At 33.7% G+C, this 19,405-nt stretch overlaps 1 protein-coding gene across 1 annotated transcript; it reads left to right on the top strand.

The window, feature by feature from the left end:
- The first annotated feature begins 1,156 nt into the window (after positions 1-1,156).
- LOC122602062 (protein FANTASTIC FOUR 3-like) lies at positions 1,157-2,016 on the top strand. Its single transcript, XM_043774793.1, has one exon. The coding sequence runs from the start codon at positions 1,190-1,192 to the stop codon at positions 1,931-1,933; it is 744 nt and encodes a 247-aa protein (XP_043630728.1). The 5' UTR covers positions 1,157-1,189; the 3' UTR covers positions 1,934-2,016.
- The last annotated feature ends 17,389 nt before the right edge of the window (positions 2,017-19,405 follow it).

The following is a 19,405-nucleotide window of genomic DNA, read 5'->3' as shown; positions in this document are numbered from 1 at the left end:
TAATATCTTTATATTTTTTGTCTCATGTCTCGAACTTGAAACCTCGAACATATAAAGCTAGTGTTCAATCACTTAATGATGGGAAGTACATTAATAACCCTATCTAGTTTTTTTAGAACAGTCTTCCAAATTTGACAACTGTTGCCGCTGATGCTTTTACATGATATCCGCCCCCTGGCTTTATAACATAGTCTTTCAAAGTTTGATTATGTTTGTTTACTTATTAATAAAATTAAAGTTAAGTAACTGTTATCACTTAGTACTTTATTTTGAATTTAATTGATTTAATTTTTATGTTTTCAATAATTAAAATTCATAGACTGAATACTAGCATTGTACACGCACAATGTGGCGGTGGTCGTGGCGTCGACGCTGTGGTGGTGGGGGCGAGTGTTGGTGTTGGAGGTGACATCGAGTAGTATAAATAATTCATATAAAAATAATTGATTTAAAGAGTTAATGGAGATATTTTAAAAAATAAAGAATTAATGGTGTAATTTAATTACTCGTATTAAAGTTAAAGGATTAGTGTATATAAAAATATTTTAAAGAATGGTAAGTCAGAAAAATATTACGTGGAAGAACATTTTAAACATTTCCTTTTATGTAACTTTCAGTATGGGAGTATTTAATTACTATAGAAATATAGATATACAAATTAAGTTAAAGAATCAATCCAACTTGATCTTATGTAATCGTCTTTAATAATAGTAAATAGTAACTCAAAAATATGTGTTTGGTGATCATCTATACACATGATTATGGTTACAATTGTTACAAAATAGTATTTTTTATAACTCTTGGAAAGAAAAAGATGTATAGCGAAGAGATCCATGACCTCGAATGCATTTTGTCGCTAATCAATGTTCAATTTTCCTAGTAGAGCAAAATATCATAAGAGGCTAGTTTCGAACCTGACACTTGTATTATTAACAAAGTCACACCCTCAAGACTCTTGTATCTTGTGGATATAAGTATTGAAATATCGAATTATGATCCATTGGAATTTGGTAATATATATTCTAATCATCATAGAATTATTGACTATATATATTGAATAGTATCAAGTGGTATAAAAAGGTTTCCCATTGCCAACCAGTCTCACTAACATCATCTTTTGTCATCACTTTTCCTCCCTATATATTCAACCCTACTCTCATTATTTCTCTTATCCCTCACACTCATAAACATGTCTACAATTCTCTTTCAACAATCTTCACAACCTTCCATGGATTCTCCTCATGTTGTAGAAGCAACAACCATGATACTCAAACTAGTTTCACCAAAACCTTACAATCAAAAAACACTTTTTTCAAGTTGGAATTTGGTCCAATCTCCATCATCCCACAAACCCATTGATGATTGTTTTAATAACCAAGAAACAAACTCTTATGTTCATAACCATAAATCTTTCATACTAAGCCAAAAGAGCCTTGAAATATGCACGGAAAGCTTAGGTAGCGAAACGGGAAGTGACACGAGTGAGGACGACACCTTTTTCGCGTGCAAAGCATCAAGTTTAACTAAAAGGACTAGAAAAGAACATGTGTCGTCAAAAAAAATGTCATCACGTAGCTTTCCACCTCCATTGACTACTATAAGTGGGTCTAAACCATTTCAAGTTAGGCCACATCGTGAAGGAGGGAGATTGATTATTGAAGCTATGGAGACAAACTTAGGGACTAATTCTTTAATAGCCGAAAGGAGTCATGGTCGACTTAGGTTGACGTGTTGGAAGACCGAAGAAGAAGGCGAAGTTGATACCGAAAACAATGAAAATGACAAGAAGGAATTAGAGAATAATGAGGAGGAAATGGAACGAAATGTGTTGATTGAGAACATTCAAAGGGTACGAAGGTGCAATGAAGATGAGCATGGGGATAAAGGATTGTGTTCTAGATGGGAGCCATGTTGTTGGGTGGCTACTTCTTAGATTAATTGTTTACTATACATCAACAAACTTATTATCAAACTAATCATTTTTGTCCTTATATTTAACATATCAAGTTTTTTTTTTTTTTTTCCCTTTTTTCTAAATTATGAATCCATGTGATTCGGATCGGTATATAGAATTAGCCAAAAGATTATAAGCTTATATTACATTCTGGAGAAGTGAAAATAGTCTTTTTATACATTAAGCTTGAGTAAAATTTTTGTCACATGCTATATTTTAAACCCATAAAAAACATGGAGTCAATTATGTATTCACTATACATTAACATTAATAAATTACAATGCGAGAGATCTTTCATAAATTATAATGTGAGAGATCTTTCATCCAACTTAAGTATGTGATAGCACCATATTCATTTTTCCCTTATATTTATAGTCTCTAAATTAATCATATTTTTAATTAATACCCAATACATTTTTCCACGAGTTATAGATCTCAATATTGTCTATAGGTGTAGGTGTATAAGGGAAGTTAAGATTTAGAGTCTTACCACGTCAAGAGACAACTTTCATATATAGATGACATATGAACTCGTATTTGGTATGAAAATCCACAACCTAATATTCCTCGAATGGGTCCGGGTATGCGCATTTAAGACCCAGTTCGGGATGGTTTCATCTATTTTGCAAGTTCGGATCCGAAGATAGTTTTAGATTAAATCCACGCATCTTAAATTCTATATACCCGATGTGTATATATCACATTACATAATAATAATAGGTATATTTCCAACTGGTTTTTAAAAGTCTTATATGATTATTGCATTTAAAAATTTGGAAAGCTAATTGGGTTCAACGTGCTAGTTTAAGAGAAATAACATAATTAAATATAGTCGGTAAATGGATTTTGATAATAAAATTGTTACATATCTTAGTTATCCATAGGAAACCTGGTACTCGACAGTTATAAGTAAACGAGGAGCTGTTGGATCTTAATTTAAGACAGTCATGTTTATGTTGGCAAATTTACTGAGCTCGGTTATAGTTTGAAGCGTGGATCGAGTTCTAAAACAATAAGTATTGGAGTGTAGTCCAAGTTTAACTCAAATATGATTAGTTGACAGTTTCCTTAGTTTTGTTTATCTAATTATGTGTTTAGATAGTTGTGGAATCTTATTTATAGTTTAACATGTTTTGGTTAGTCTATATATACCGTGTTTAGATGGGTAGGGATTATGTACACCGGATATTCGAGTTTTGAGTTAGTTTTCTTCGATAAACGTTTTAGCGTGTTTTGGTTATATCTTTCGTTTTCGGTGATCATTGACTCGTGTCTTTAGTTTATAACTGATTCATTGTCATTTTTAGTTTTTTTTTCTTTGTTACTTAAATTAAGTGAAAAAAATTACAGTCGAAGCTGCAATTTTTCATTTAAACCTTGGTTGTTATAAACTCAGTCAAAGCTTGTTTGCCATGGAAATCATTGAGTGTAGATTAAATGTTCAATATTTACGGTTGCTCGTGTAATAAATCGGCTGAATTCGGTTGCTATCATATACAATGAACATCTGTGCATCATTTGTTACACACAATGTATATTTGTGGAGAGTAGTATTGGTTCCGTTTCGACAAAGTTAGAATGCCTGGTCGAAGGTCCAATTCGCCCAGGCTGGGATAGCTTTTGACCTAAGCGGGGTTGCTCATGTTTGTCGAATCTAAAAACCATCACCGCTAAATCATGATTGAATGTCTCATTTTCCACTTTCTTCTTTCTCGTGTTTATTACATAATGACCAGACACAGACACTAATCCCAAAGGTTTAATGTGATAAAAATCAACAGGTAATTGAAAGGACTAGACTCGATAACTGAAAACACGAGGAAATTTTTTTTTTATATACCCCACTGCGCCGCAGTGGAAAGTCTCAGACCTGCGCGAGAAAAACCCCACTGCGCTGCAGTGGGTTGGACACACTCCCACTGCGCCACAGTGGGAGAAAATCATTTCGGATCCGCGGGTTTCCACTGCGCCGCAGTGGGCAAAATCACCCCCACTGCGCCGCAGTGGACACCAGTTCAGCAAACCACAATTTCATTTAGCACTTGATCAAACTTACAACCTTCAAATTTCAAAACGAACTTCATACTCAATCTTCCTGAGATTCAAAAAAGTAATGGACACATTTTTAAACATAGTTATAACAATCATTTGATTCATCATTCATATACACCATCAAATGGGTCATTTACCGAAATTGACGCTTTTTAAGTCAAAATACAAGTTTTTCAAAATCATGGAACCACACTTGATCAAAACTTTGCTGACGTGAACCAAATATACAAATGTATCAAGGAGCCAAGATGAAGAGGGACATCTAAGTCTCTAACCAAAAGTATACCACTCTTCCGTGAATGGCCAATTACCTTCAAAATTCAACTAGCAACTTCCAAACCAACGCTTCAAATGAATTGAACCTAGTTCCTTTTTCCGGAACTACCTATAAAATGGTAAACAACTAAAATATAAGCAAAGGCTTAGTGAATATACTTGCATACATTTATTAACACGAAGGAGGGCAAACTGCAAGGACTATTACATGTAACCTATGACACCGTCATGCCACATTTACATGCTCACCTTACACACTAAACGCTATACATGGATCCATATAAGCTAAACAATCATAGCAATAACTACTATCGGGATTCTTAGGCCCCGGAGGTTCTTAGGCTTCATAACAAATCAACTATCGGGATTCTTAGGCCCTGGAGGTTCTTAGGCCTCATAAACACTATGCCCCAAAATGGGCCTGCGCCAAATCAATTACCACACATGGATAAACAAGCTTCAACATAATGTGGTCAATTGACCCAACGTATACATGAAGGTATGCAAATATACTCACCTCCTCCGCAACTTGAACAATAACGCTAAAACGATAATGCACAAACAAGCTTCAACCCATGATCATAACATAAAAGTGCATAAGCTTACATTCACAACTTGACTAGCTCAACCTAGTCATACTCAATCACTAGCCTTTCTAAACCCAAACCCAACCCATTTGTCATTGAGTTACTTTCATTTTCAACAATAACACTAGGTAGTTCAACCTACCATTTTCATCAACATTTCAATAACTAGTAAAAACTCATATTTTCTCATAAACCAAAATTATCACATGAACATACCACTTTCTTAGCCAAACTCAACATTTAAATCCATGACAAACTAGATTATCTAAGAAATTTGGGGAAAAATCATTCATAAATCAATTTCTATCAAAACCCCCAATTTGGGTTACTCCATGAACCCTAATTTTGAAGATAAAAGATAAGAACTAGGTTAGGGAATCATTACCTCAAGATTCAAAGAGCTAATTCAAGACTTTAGGTTACACTTTTTTTTTCCCCCTTTTTCCTTACAATTTTTGGCCACTACCACCACTTCTACACAAACCCTAACTTTTAATCTCTTAAAGAAGATTATTGGTGAGGATTATTATTATAATTTCTATCCTTTATTTGAAAGAATTGATCTTTGATTTTGAACGGATTAAGATGGAATGCATGGAAATGGTGAAGGAGGAGAAAATAAGAGTGAGTGGGAAAATGACTCAAAAGAAAGAAGTGGCTGGCACTCTTTGGAGATGTCACGTCTCATACCATTTTTGTGGGTATTTTTACCCGCTATCCGCTAAAGTTCCAACTAAATTAACCCGATTTCCAAAAATAAAATACTACGAAATTAATTTAATGTCAAAACTATAGAAAGGGGTTAATTTCTTTTACCTTAAAATCTTTGGGGTGTTACAACTCTCCCCCACTTAGAACGGATCACGGCCTCGTGATCCAAGCCATATGCAAAGACGGATAGTAAACTAGAACGTTATGCTCGGACTCCCATGTGCATTCGGATAATCTTCCATAAGATCTTATAAGTCCTCACCATCTTATTTTGCACTCTTCTAAGCTCTTCTTCTACTATTGCAATGGGCTCTTCAATATAGTTCAAGTTATTATCAACCTCAATTTCATTCAAAGACACATAAGTAGATTCATCGGCAAGGAATTTTCTAAGATGAGATACATGGAAAGTTGGGTGAATTCCCGAAAGTTCATCCGGTAACTCCAAACGGTAAGCAACCTTGCCAACCTTAGCCAAGATTTTAAAAGGTTCAATAAAACGAGGACTTAGCTTCCCACGCTTTCGAAATCGTAAAACACCTTTCCATGGTGAGATTTTCAACAAAACACGATCTCCAACATTGAATTCAATTGGCCTTCTTCGTTTATCCGCATAAGACTTTTGTCGATCTTGAGCCGCTTTAAGCCTTTCCTTGATCACATCTATCTTCTCAATGGTTTTTAACACCATTTCCGTGCCGCCTATTTCTCTTTGGCCTACTTCTCCCCAACAAATGGGAGATCGACACTTCCTCCCATACAACATTTCATATGGTGGCATTTGAATGCTAGAATGGTAGCTATTGTTGTATGAGAATTCTACCAAAGGCAAGTAAAGATCCCAAGTACCTCCAAAATCGATAATACATGCCCGTAGCATGTCTTCACGCATCTGAATGGTTCTCTCACTTTGACCATCCGTTTGAGGGTGATAAGTGGTGCTAAACTTAAGCTTGGTACCCATATCATCATTAAATTTTTGCCAAAAGTGAGAAGTGAAACGAGTGTCTCTATCCGAAACAATGGAGATGGGAACTCCATGTCTTGCCACTACTTCTTTTACATAGATCTTCGCCAATACTTCGGATGATGATGCCTCACGAATAGGAAGAAATAAGACACCCTTAGTCAATCTATCCACTATTACCCAAATCATATCAAATTGATTTCTAGGCGTTTTGGGTAACTTGGTGACAAAATCCATGGTAATATCTTCCCACTTCCATTTGGGAATTTCCAATGGTTGCATCATACCATAAGGCTTTTGATGCTCCGGCTTCACTTGTGCACAAAATGATTTCTGTCTTGATAGGAATCAAGGATACATAGGTACCAAAGACAAACTTAAGATAATCAGAGGATTGTTAAGTGATTGAGATTCACCTGGACAGTAGTGTAACTGAGAGATTAGTGGGTATCAAATGGTACATGACATCAAGAGGTTCCCATCCAATTACCCTTTTTACACACAATGATTTCTTACATTTTAGTGCACTAGCACTTTAGTTAGAAATTCTCGTTCCATTCACAAAAGAATAGAAATTTTTGTCAAACATATCAAATATACACGTAGCCATGTGTGAAACCTCTTTCCTTCTATTGCTTAGCCTTAATATAATGATTATACATTTTTGTTGAAATATTAGGGAAAAAAAATAAGAAATGATCATACTACATTTAATGAATTAATATATGCAATGGGTCATTTATCTCCTAAAATATCTCAACTAACCCTATAATACAATTACCTTTACATCAAGTACCATCACCACTCGCCGCCACAACCATCACCACTTGCCGCCATAACCATGGGTTGCCGCCACCACCACATCATCGTCACATTGTATGAGTATTCTTATATATTTTAAAATATTTCCACCCGCACATTTACATGAATTACATTTACAGACCGCCACTGCCACCACCACCACCAATAAACACCGCCACCGCCACCGAGTCGTCACCATCACACCCGTCGCCGACACCTCGAGCAGTCGTCGCAACCTCTACTGCCACATTATGCGGTTATCGTGCTAGTATATATATATATATATGACCTTTATTTTGAAAACCCATTTTTTTTTGTAAGAATAGTGACAACTCCTAAATTTTATATTGGATCACATGTTTTTTTTTTCATTCATATGTGAAACGTTATAAAAATATATGTTGCAGAAGAAATTTTTTTTCAAAACCTTATGTATAGTCGTTTGTCACATGAAATTCATTCACAAGTTTATAAAATGCTACTTTGAAGGTTTCTTAAAAAAGTTTCTTCTACAACATACATTTTTATATCATTTCACATGTGAATGAACAAAAAAAACATGTGAACAAATATATAATTTAAGAGTTCTCATGGTTTTTTAAAAAAATGGTTCTCAGAATAAGGAAACTATATATATATATACAAGAGAATATAAGGTTGTCCGACACATAATATTAGGTGTGAAACCCCTCACATACAAATATTTTATTATTTATTGTTTAATGAATAAATGCATGGACCCCCATAATTTTTATGGATTAAAAAAACAGTATGTGAGTGTTCCACACTAAACTTAGATACCCGATAGCCTTATATTCCCATTCCCCATACACATATATATATGTGTGTGTGTGTGTGTGTGTGTGTGTGTGTTAGGGGGGGTTGTTATTGATGCGACAGACATAAATTAATTTTGCTTTGTTTATAAAATTAAAAAGTTAAGGGGGTACTTGTTTCACAAAAGAGAAAGGGTAAGGGAAAGGGTATCATTATAGAGTATAATAATAATAATAATAATAATAATAATAATAATAATAATAATAATAATAATAATAATAATAATAATAAAGCAAAACAAACCGTCATTGATTTTTAATATTACATCTATAAGCCTTCAAAAGTTATCACCTCTGTCATATTCCATCTCCTTCCTCTCTCTCTTTAATAATACATATCTAACCACCACCACCACCTCCACCTATCGGAAGTAAAATCCGGCCACCATCACGATATCCCATCACCCTACTCTTTCTCTTATAATACATATCTTCAACAACCACCACCACCCACCGGAAGTCGTCTCCGGCCACCATCAACATATCCCCTCCGGTCGGCAAAAACATACACGCATATCGGCATATAGGGGGACAATCAAATAAGAACAGTCTTAAAATAAGAACACGGTGAGAACACTTAAAAACTACATTTTGATGCATTAAAAGTCCATAAAACTAACATAGTGTATAACTAATTATCATTATTTAAGTGTTTAACAACACATTGGTCTGTCAAAATTGAGGAAATCATCTTTTTTGTTTTGTGCATCCATTTTGGATGCATATCCATCAAAATTATGCACCCAACAAAAAACGTATTTTTTTTTTATTTTGACGGATCAATGTGTTGTTAAACACTTAAATAATAATAATTAGTTATGCTCTATGTTAGTTTTATGGACTTTTAATGCATCAAAATGATGTTTTTAAGTGTTCTCACCGTTCTTCTTTTAAGAGTGTTCTGACTGGAGTGTTACCCTCGGTATATATATATACACGGCATGATAGAAACATTTATAGATATATAAATCACGCCCGGTGGTAGATATTGCTGAAGGATGTCGGATGGTGGTTTTTGGTGGTGGCGACTGTCGGATAGCGGTCTTTGGAGGTGATGTCCGATGGTGATGTCGGGTGGTAGTTTTGGAACAAAATAGTCCTAGCAAGAGAATGGAGAAGGAAAGAAGAAGATTTTGAGGAATGATTACCTTAGTCCCCAATTAATTGGGTAATGCTCCATTACCCACTTCTAGGTATTGATTATCTTTCCTTAGTACTACCAAGCATCTATAATGTAACACCCGTGAGTTGACCATTAAAGATTTCGAGTCAAAATAAATCTTTCAGTAAATACGACCTCGTAATTTTGGACTCAACCTCGTATTTTAAGTCAACATCGTAAATTAAGTGTAGCATCGTATTTGGAATTTAGCCTCGTAATTGTGTCAGCCTCGTATTTTTGGTGTTAGCCTCGTATTCCCGTGTCTACCTCATATTTGGACGCCTAGTAATATGGCCTTGTATTGAATCTTCTAAATAAACCCTACCTATAAATACTCTCATTCTCCATACATTCTCATTTTCCGCCACCTTAGCCTCCTAACAAAAACACACACACACTATAGCTACCCCATATTCCCTTACTACTCCATCCTTACTACCTCACCTTTGCTACCCCATAAACCAAGCTTTAATGAAATCCAACCTTACTTTTGTTTAGATTTAGTGTCAAAAACTGTTTTTATACCTTCTAAGCATCATCACAAACATCTATTTTTAGCGGATTTAATGTAAGAATCAAAACCCTTTTTATGCTCTTCTTTTTGTATTTTTCGGTTTTTCTTTTAATACACACACTACACCCGCCAAGTATCAAACTTTTTACGTCCAAAACGTTTAGAATCATATACTACATCTTTTGTCAAAGTTTCGTGTGATTTCGTCAACAAAATCTTGAGATATAAGAATTTTTGTACACTTTTTATAAACTTTGTTCAAATGGGTCTTCGGGTTTATGTCCGTTTTTCGAGTTTCCAACTTTAGGATTGTGTTCCCATCATATTAGGGAGTCTAAAAGTACAATCTGATGATAAAAACACCTTCCAAATCGAAAGAAACGATTAGGATTTACTAGAATGAATTTTGGGGAAGAACAACCCAGTTTGCGACCCCGTCGAAATGCGACCTCGTATTTGATTTGTGACCTCGTATTTCAAATGTGACTTCGTATTTCAGTTTGCGACCTCGTATTTCAAATGTGACATCGTATTTCAAATGTGACCTCGTATTTCAGTTTGCGACCTCGTATTTCAAATGTGACCTCGTATTTCATATGTGACCTCGTATTTCAAATGTGACCTCGTATTCCAGTTTGCGACCTCGTATTTCAAATGTGACCTCGTATTTCAGTTTGCGACCTCGTATTTCAAATGTGACCTCGTATTTTAGTTTGTGACCTCGTATTTCAAATGTGAACTCGTATTTGGAAATACTACCCCAGATTTACTAGCCTCTTAATTTTAGCCTCTCAATTGCAATTTTGTCCTTTAGTGAAAATAAGACTCCAAATTCAATTTAAGACCTCAAGATCAATTTAAGACCTCGAATTTCAATTGAGACCTCAGACTTCGATTACTATCCCGATTTGGTCAACCTTGGTCAACTTTGGTCGGTTTGGTCAATTTTAGTCGATTTGGTCAACTTTAGTCGATATGGTCAACTTAGTCAAACTTGTAATTTGGTCAACCTTGGTCAAACTTATAAAAATTGGTTTAAATCAAGCTAGTACGCGTTTGGACAAGATAGTCAACACTTGGCGGCACGTTAAGAGCACGTTTACCTATAATGAACACATACTTAATTATGATAACTTGAAACAGATTGTTGCGTGCCGGTTACTTGCTTACTAATATCTTGCGTAGCATAATCTTGTTGCTAGCATTTAGGTGAGCTTCGTAGTCCCCTTTTTTCATGTTTTCTCGTGGCTGAAAGGATACAAAATGTTTTCTTGTAAAACTGTAATAATTTGATATGATATTGTGACAACGTATTTTGACTACACGATTGATAACCTATTGTGGATACATTTTGATAACATATTGTGGATACATTTTGATAACGTGATTTGGATACATATATGATTTCATGACTTGGATACCTATTGATTTACATTATGGATACATTTGGATGCATTGGATACATGTTATTGAGCACGGCTAGTTGTTGAACCGTAAGTCCCTTCCTTTGTTAGCACGATTGGTTGTTGAACCGTAAGTCCCTTCATGGACAACCTTGTGATTATGGCAACCGTAAGTGTTGTCAACCTTGATAAGTCCATGGCAACCTTATGATTATGTCAACCGCGATAAGTCCATGACAACATTGTGATTATGGCAACCTCGTGATTATGGCAACATTGAGTATACATTAAATGCATCACGTTAACCTGACAACCTAGACTACAATACTACGAACTCACCAACCATTGTGTTGACGCTTTTAAGTATCCTTTCAGGTGCACAGTTTAGAGGTGGTTGAGGAGAGTAGCATGGAACGTTTATAGCAGACTTTGGACTATAGGATTCCTTGTTGCTGCTATGTCATCTTATGTTCTCTTTGTATTAGTATGGCATTATGCCTAACCTTTGATCCTCTGCGTGGGAGTTGGATTATGTTTTATTTGTGTTTGGATTTATGTTAAATGTTTGTGATAATCTATGATAAGACTATCAATACTTGTGGATTCATTTAGTCTTCCTATGTAGTATCCATGACGCATGTACTATGCGTCGCATCCCGAGTTTTCCGCTTTAGTCAGGGTGTGACATATAATCATTCTCTTTCCCATTCCTTACCCCCCAATACCTCTTACCAGGCACCCCTAAGTATTTGATGTAAAACATACCAATAATTTTTAATATAGGTTAATGACAAAGTTGTCGGTAAAAAAAATCCTATATATACTCTGTGATCTCATAATAGAAAACTTTTGTCATGCTATATATTTAGCAACTAGTGTTCAGGCCCGTCTAATGGATGGGTAGTCTCAAAATATATTAATCAAAGCTAAAAAATTTGAATTCAAATATATTAAATAGATATACCGAAATCAACTTGGAAATTTGCTAGCTGAATAGCCACTCCATCGGTTAAAATACTCCTAAAATTTTTCATCCATTCACCATTGACCGAGCCATGTATGATAGTGCCTTGCAAATAGCAAAAAAAGATGGAAAAAACTGGTAAGTTCTGTTAGTGTATTTCTATGTATTTAATCCAATTTTAAAAAATAAATCCTAAACAAGTTAACCATAAGAATCGAATAAACATCTTTGCATACAGATCTATGAAAATTATCCGGGATAAAAACAACCCAACCAAGGACATTCCAAACGTCGATCAAATGATTTTATCGGCTAATGCAAGAAAGATAGGGAAACAAATTGTTGATAAAAAAAAAGAGTCGAGTCAAAAACCTTGCAAAGCCATTTCCTATTGTGTTAAATCCTAAACATAACGTGGATCAAAGGGTTTTATCTAAAGGTATTTTCAATACATAGCATTTTCCCTGATAGAATAACCGCGACTAAAACATTACACCATTAATGAGCTAGTTTCAAAACGGATTCAAAATAATCATAGTCGATATATTAAAATAATTATAACCTTACTCATAGCAAAATTCGACTTTTTATCTAAAAGCTTATAGAAAGATATAATCGTAAATCTTAAGTATACACCATTAATGAGCTACTTTCAAAACGATATCAAAATAATCAAAGTCAATGTATTAAAGTAATCAGAAACCTACTCATAGCAAATTTAAAATTTATATCTAAAAGGTTATAGAAAAATATAACCGTAAATCCTAAGAGTTAATATAGGTTACAAATATAAAATTTAATATATAATATTTAGATTAGTTAAGTCATATATCACAACTTAATCAATACGAAAACTAAAGAAGAAACATTCGAAAGTTAACTCCATATAAATACTGATTCCAGTTTACTTTTTTTTTCAACTTTGGTTATATAAAAAATTTATAGTTTCTTATATTTTAAAATGTAAACTATATAATTTGAAAAATACATATCAATTCCTCGACAAAGACCATCTCGAACCTTTTGATTTTTTTCATGTTATTCCACTCCGAAACAATCCATACATGCACAACACGGAGTCATAAATGATGGTTAACATGTGTTGGCTTAAGATCTTCAAGATGAACTAATGTCATCATATTTTTTGTTGTTCAAGAAAAAGCTGTGAAGTCCCTCACTCGATGGTTTAACCCACAAGTGTAGAATAACAAGTCAAGTAATCACTAGATAGGACTAGTATGAAACTTCAAGTAAACACTAGAATGGACTAGTATTATGATAAATATAAATGCAAGAATATATATATATATATAGCGTAATACGTACTTAAGCAATATAAAGATAAGCAAGTAAGTCAATGGTGAGACACAATGTAATTTTCAAGTGTATTTTATTTATTGATGTTAAATAAAATACAAGGTTGTTGCGGACCAAGATATTACAAAGTAAGTATCTAAACAACCTATGAATTACAAGTGATCTAATCTTTGCTATCTAAACTCTTTGATCGAAATACTTAAAGTTGTGAAGTATGACTGTTTAGATCGAGAGTATTTGAGCAAAGACACCAAATTGCAAAAGTATGTAATTTGGATGAGGAAGTGACTTGGTATTTATAGGCAAAAAGAATATTATGTGGTTACATGCATTTAAGGAAATTACTTTAATTCCTTTAAAACATTGATTAAAGTACAAGAATAAAGTCACATGATAGTGACTTGTCTTCTAATTAACCAACCATATTTACATGCGTGTAAGGCTTTTAACAAAAGACAAATGGATTGTCCGGTTAAAGGCATGTAAAGGCATAAAGTCAATTCCTCGAAATCAGTGTTCAGACTTGTAAGGTCTAGAACACTGACAAGGACTCCAGTCAGGAGATCTGGTAAGTCTTCCAGTGAGCTCCGCTATTTGTTAGACTTCTTTCTTCAGACTTCAGTCTTCGACTTCAGTGAGAATGTTCTTCAGTGGAAAGATCTTGACTGGAGTGAAGTCCAGTGAACAAATCTGGTGGAATCCAGATTTCTATACAAGTAAGTTGTTCACTGGTCTTCACATAATTTCTAGACAAATCTTCAGAGGGCTCCAGTAGTCACGTCTGGAGCGAGTCCAGTAAATCTGGACCTAACAAAAGCCATAACGAATCTCAAACTAAAATAAAAGAAATAACAATAACAATAATATAAGAACTCAATGTTAAAAAATAATAATAATGATTAATTATGTGCAAAGTATATAAAAAGAAAAATCATTTTGTAGTTGATCGTAGTTTTTTTGTTTTTTTTTGTCGTACGTGAGTTATATTATATATTACCGATAAAACCGAAAAGTTTAAATTAGTTATTTTTAAATTGGGTGAAATTGTAAATTAGTGATGGAAAACCAAAAAGTGTAAATTAATTATTTTTTAAGTGTAAATTGGTGATGGAAACCAAAAAGTATAATTAATTATTTTTAAATTGGGTTAAAGTGTAAAATGTTGATGAAAAATCACAAAGTGTAAGTTAATTATTTTTAAATTGGGTTAAAATGTAAATTGGTGATATGAAACCAAAAAGTGTAAATTAATTGTTTTGGATTGGGGTTAAAGTGTAAATTAATGATGGAAAAATAAAAAAGTGTAAATTAATTTAGATTAATATTAAAAAATTAGATAAATAATAAGGATGGAGAATTAGGATAAATGAATGGATTAGAGGTGTCAAGTGTACCCGATCCCTTTTTTAATAATATTATAGATTACTTATTTACATATCATAATTAATCACACATCCGTACTTCAATTTTGATATATATGATGGCCAATTACTGCCATGTTCAAGATTCCAAGAGAGAAGGGGTATGTCGATTTCTCTAATAGATTATGACATATTACTAAGGGTAGTCTGGTCTTTGTATCCGTTAGATCTTACAATGCATTTTTTTTTTAAAATGACATATTGTTTATGGGTGTTACGGGTTAAAATAATTTGGAATAACGGTCAATGTAACTAATTCTAAACTCTTCAAAGATTTTACTAAAAATAAACTTATAAATACATATATGTGCAACTAAATGACCAATGAAAACTATCAAAATGTTAGAAACCTCTTAAAAACCGCTAGAATAGCCCAAATTGTTTTTTAAAATGCTAAAAATCATAACAATCTAAGTGTTATTGTACTTTCCACCGATGCAAGACTAGTGATAAAAAAAATAATTATGCAACAGGTCACTTTGAATCATGGTTCCTTGATCAAAAAGCTCGTGATGTGTAGTTTTTGTGTGGAAATTACATGATTTTTATAGTTGTCTTTTCCAAACCAAAAAAAAAAAAAAAGTAAAAAATAAATAATTAATGTTGTAGTCGTCGTAATTAATATTTCGGAAAGAGTGTAGTTCTAATGTTCAATTCATGATTACCTGTAATTAAAGAAGTGTAACTCACAAGTCACAAGTCACAACTCACATCGGATCGGGGTGTAGGTTTATTTGAAAAGTAAAATAGGACGGCAAAGGAAGCAACAAGGTGTATGTCGTATGGTGTCGGTTAATATAACTTTTTAAGAAGTCAAAGAGAACCAGTCAACGCAAATGGATTGGTGGAGGCCTGGAGGAAGCACATTGTACACACATGTGGATTGCCAGTCATCTTTATTATGTCTAATTTTGAATATGCATCATGGATGTGTATGTGTCACCCACCCGTGTTAGAAATATGGGTGCAAAATATGACAAAGAATCCAAATCAATTCCTCTTGTCTCCACATATGATATCACAAACATAAAATAATGGCAATACCACAATTGAATTACGTCTATAGTTAATGAGCTATAAATCTAGTGCAATGGAGAAGTAAAAGGAATTTAAACCTTTATATAAGTGTTGAAGTAGTATTAACTTAGAGTATTCACATTGTTTATGACTCATTCTTCAAGTACTAGTATACTAGTATCTGTCAGCACTACATCAACTCAAATACTAACCAATGACTCAACCCTCAAAACACCCACAATGTCAGGACTACTCTACGACACACCAATTATTTAACTTTACATTTCTAACCAAAAGAAAAAAAAAATCAAGGACTCGTCTGTCCCTGGGGGGACGGATGACCCAAGGACTAGTAAAGGACATCACACCTAGTGTGCACTCGTCCATGGCATATAGAGTGTGATCATATTAAATACAAACGTATGTCCGGAAATAATTTAAGCCTACGGGGTCACACGAAATGACACGGTAACTCTATTATTAATTAATGCATTATATAATATTAATTAAAATATAATCACGAATTAATTAATTATGGATTTAATTAACTAAAGAGGAGGTGTTTAAGTGTAATTACGAATTAGTGGAAGTTTCCTAATTCTAAAGAGATAGGGCCGAAATATATAAGGCTTGGAAAGCCTTTGAAGTTGTTTGCTCATCAAGTTACCCTAACTAATGAGCCTATAAATAAAGGGCTAATTCTAAAGGTTTTTCATACAATTACACAAACAATTCTCTCTTCTCTCTTCTTTTTTTGGTTCGGCTGAAACTTACATTGAAGGGGTTTTCGATTTGTGCCATTCAAATATATACGTAGGACTTACATATTTAATTAATGAAAGCATTAATTATATCTTTATTTGATAGTCGGCTGCGCATAGCGGTTGATGGGTTTCGAACTAAGAGAATAAACAAAGGAATTTGTTGGATCGTGATTCGGGTACTAGCATATGGTATAGGAGTGTTTAGTGTGTAATCTTAGAGGGTTTTAATTTAAACCCTACAATAATAATAATCTATTTATTAATAATTTTATTAGAAGCTTTACGTAAAGGTACACGTTTCAATTCTCTCTTTGTTAATTAATTTGATTACATATACGTTTCTTTCCGTTGCATACTCGTGAATTGTTATATGTTTATATGCTCATATTCTAACAGTGGTATCACGAGCCACATATGTGATCTAATAGTTACAAAGATCAAAACTTGAAGGGGGGATTAAGGGTTGGTTTGTTTTAATTAGTTATTAAATAATTAAAGGAGGTTTTTCTTATTTTTTTAAATTAATTACAAACAATTTTTATTAAATAAAATTAGGGTTTTGTTTAATTAATTTGACCTAATTCAATGGTGGATTGAAACCCTCGAGCAAGTTTTGAATTATGTGAATTGACATGATTTATGTGATATAAATTGCATGTTGTGTATCTTATTTATTTATAAAGTTGTTAAATAAAAGGTAAAATCACAAAGAATTCATGCAAGATTACTTGTGATTATTACCATTATATAGAGATATAACTTGCAAAGCATGATAGCCCAATAATTAGGGTTTATTGTGTGACTTGTGAATTTTTCGTGTGATTTTTCTAGTTTGCAATAGTTCACTAAAAAATTCATATCTTTTAATCTGTAATGAGTTAGAGATTAATTTTCTGACTGTAGATAGGCTACAACTTTGTAGTTCTGGATGAAAGCTGAATCGGACCAGAATCAGGTCGAAACTGGTCGACAAGCTACTGGAAATTTCTAGTGAGTTTTAGGTTACGTGTTTTACTTGGTAATTAAGTTGTTTAAAGGCTTATGCAATCAAGGTAACTTGATGTATGTAGTCCCCTTATTCAGAAGGGGGGTCCGGGTTTAAACATATGTATGAACCATAGTGACCAAGTTTAGGTGGTCCACCTTAACTTGTTACATGATTAAGTAGTTCGGTAATTAGTAAGTTTATTATTTTTTGCTTGTTTATAAGTTGAATAAAGATGATGCAAAAATTGTTTTCTTGGAAAAATATAAACTTGACTAAGAACTATCGAAATAGAGATTTCATTAATAAAATTGGAGTCTTACAACCTTGAGATACACCGGCTCACCCATTTGAACAAACTCTATGGGAAGTATAAGTCGGAGTGCGTTAGCCTTCTAAAAGGGCGGGTTTTTAATTACGTCCATCACAAACCTTTGCCCTTGTGCTTTTTTGTGCGTTCAAATGGAGCTACCGAGCTCTCTTGTGTTGGTAAGACTATACAAATGATTTTATTAAAGATTATGTTAGGTCGAAAATCGACTAAGTATGATTTGTTCAAAATAGTTGAAGTTTAGTGAATGAAGCTTGCTCAGGATTCTGAAGTCATTCAGAATAAAGCTCACTGAAGCTTCACTTCAGTTTCAGAATCAACCAACAATGAAGACGTTCAGACTGAAGTCAAAGAATGAAGACTGAAGAAGAAGATCATTTCAGAAGTAGAGCTCAGAAAAGATCTTATCTGAAGACGAAACTGAAGAGGCTCAGTGTAAAAGTATTTACAACACTTTTATACTAATTACGAGGAAGTCTCTTTGTAGGCTTTAAACTACCTTTACCCGGTTAATAACTTTATACCTGGGATTGGGATAGTTTTGGCAAAAGGTTGGGAATAAAGTATGTCAAGTCACATCAAAGAAACTTACAAACTTTACCTTAAACAAACATGTTATGGATTTGTCCAACAAATCCATAAATGCACCCAACCATATTTGTACGGCATTTGCCATGTCATCAAGACATGTTTGCCTATAAATATAAGACTTCTCAAACTTGCAAAAATGCTTGTAACTTTGGCAATTGCAACGTGTGATACTTACTCTAAGTATTCTTACGAGTAACTCCTCGTTGATTAGATCATTTGTATTTCTAGTTTGTTTAGATAACTTCACAAGTGTGATTATCTTTGTTCCGCAACAACCTTTGTATTTTGTTTATAGCAATAAATAAAATACTTGGAAAAATACATCTTGACTCATTGCCATAATACTTGATTATATTTAGTATTTATATAGTTTCTAGCATTTGTTCTTTACTATCTTACTTGTTCATATCCATCATCTGGATCGTGATTCTTAACTAGTCTTCATCTAGATTAGAATCACTTGTCAGTCGGGTTACTTGATATAACTATCATTATTGTCATATTCGTATTATATCTTATACTTGATTAACATCTTGTATAGGTGGACTCACAGATTATGTTATGAAGATTATGCATGAGTCTTCAAACATAAACTTTTGATTCACATCAAATGCATTACCCGATTAAAGTTAAGTCAATGCCACCCACTTTGCTTAGAACACTTGCCAGTGCTTTTCGCTCCTACGTGACACCATAGGCGAATTGTATCTCTTCAAGGTAGATTACCACTCCGTTGTGAGACCAGCGGTGGA

This window comes from Erigeron canadensis, chromosome 5 (assembly GCF_010389155.1).
Source record: "Erigeron canadensis isolate Cc75 chromosome 5, C_canadensis_v1, whole genome shotgun sequence".
Lineage (NCBI taxonomy): Eukaryota > Viridiplantae > Streptophyta > Magnoliopsida > Asterales > Asteraceae > Erigeron > Erigeron canadensis.
The sequence above is the reverse complement of the archived record's forward strand: the minus strand, read 5'-3'. Positions and strand labels throughout refer to the sequence as shown.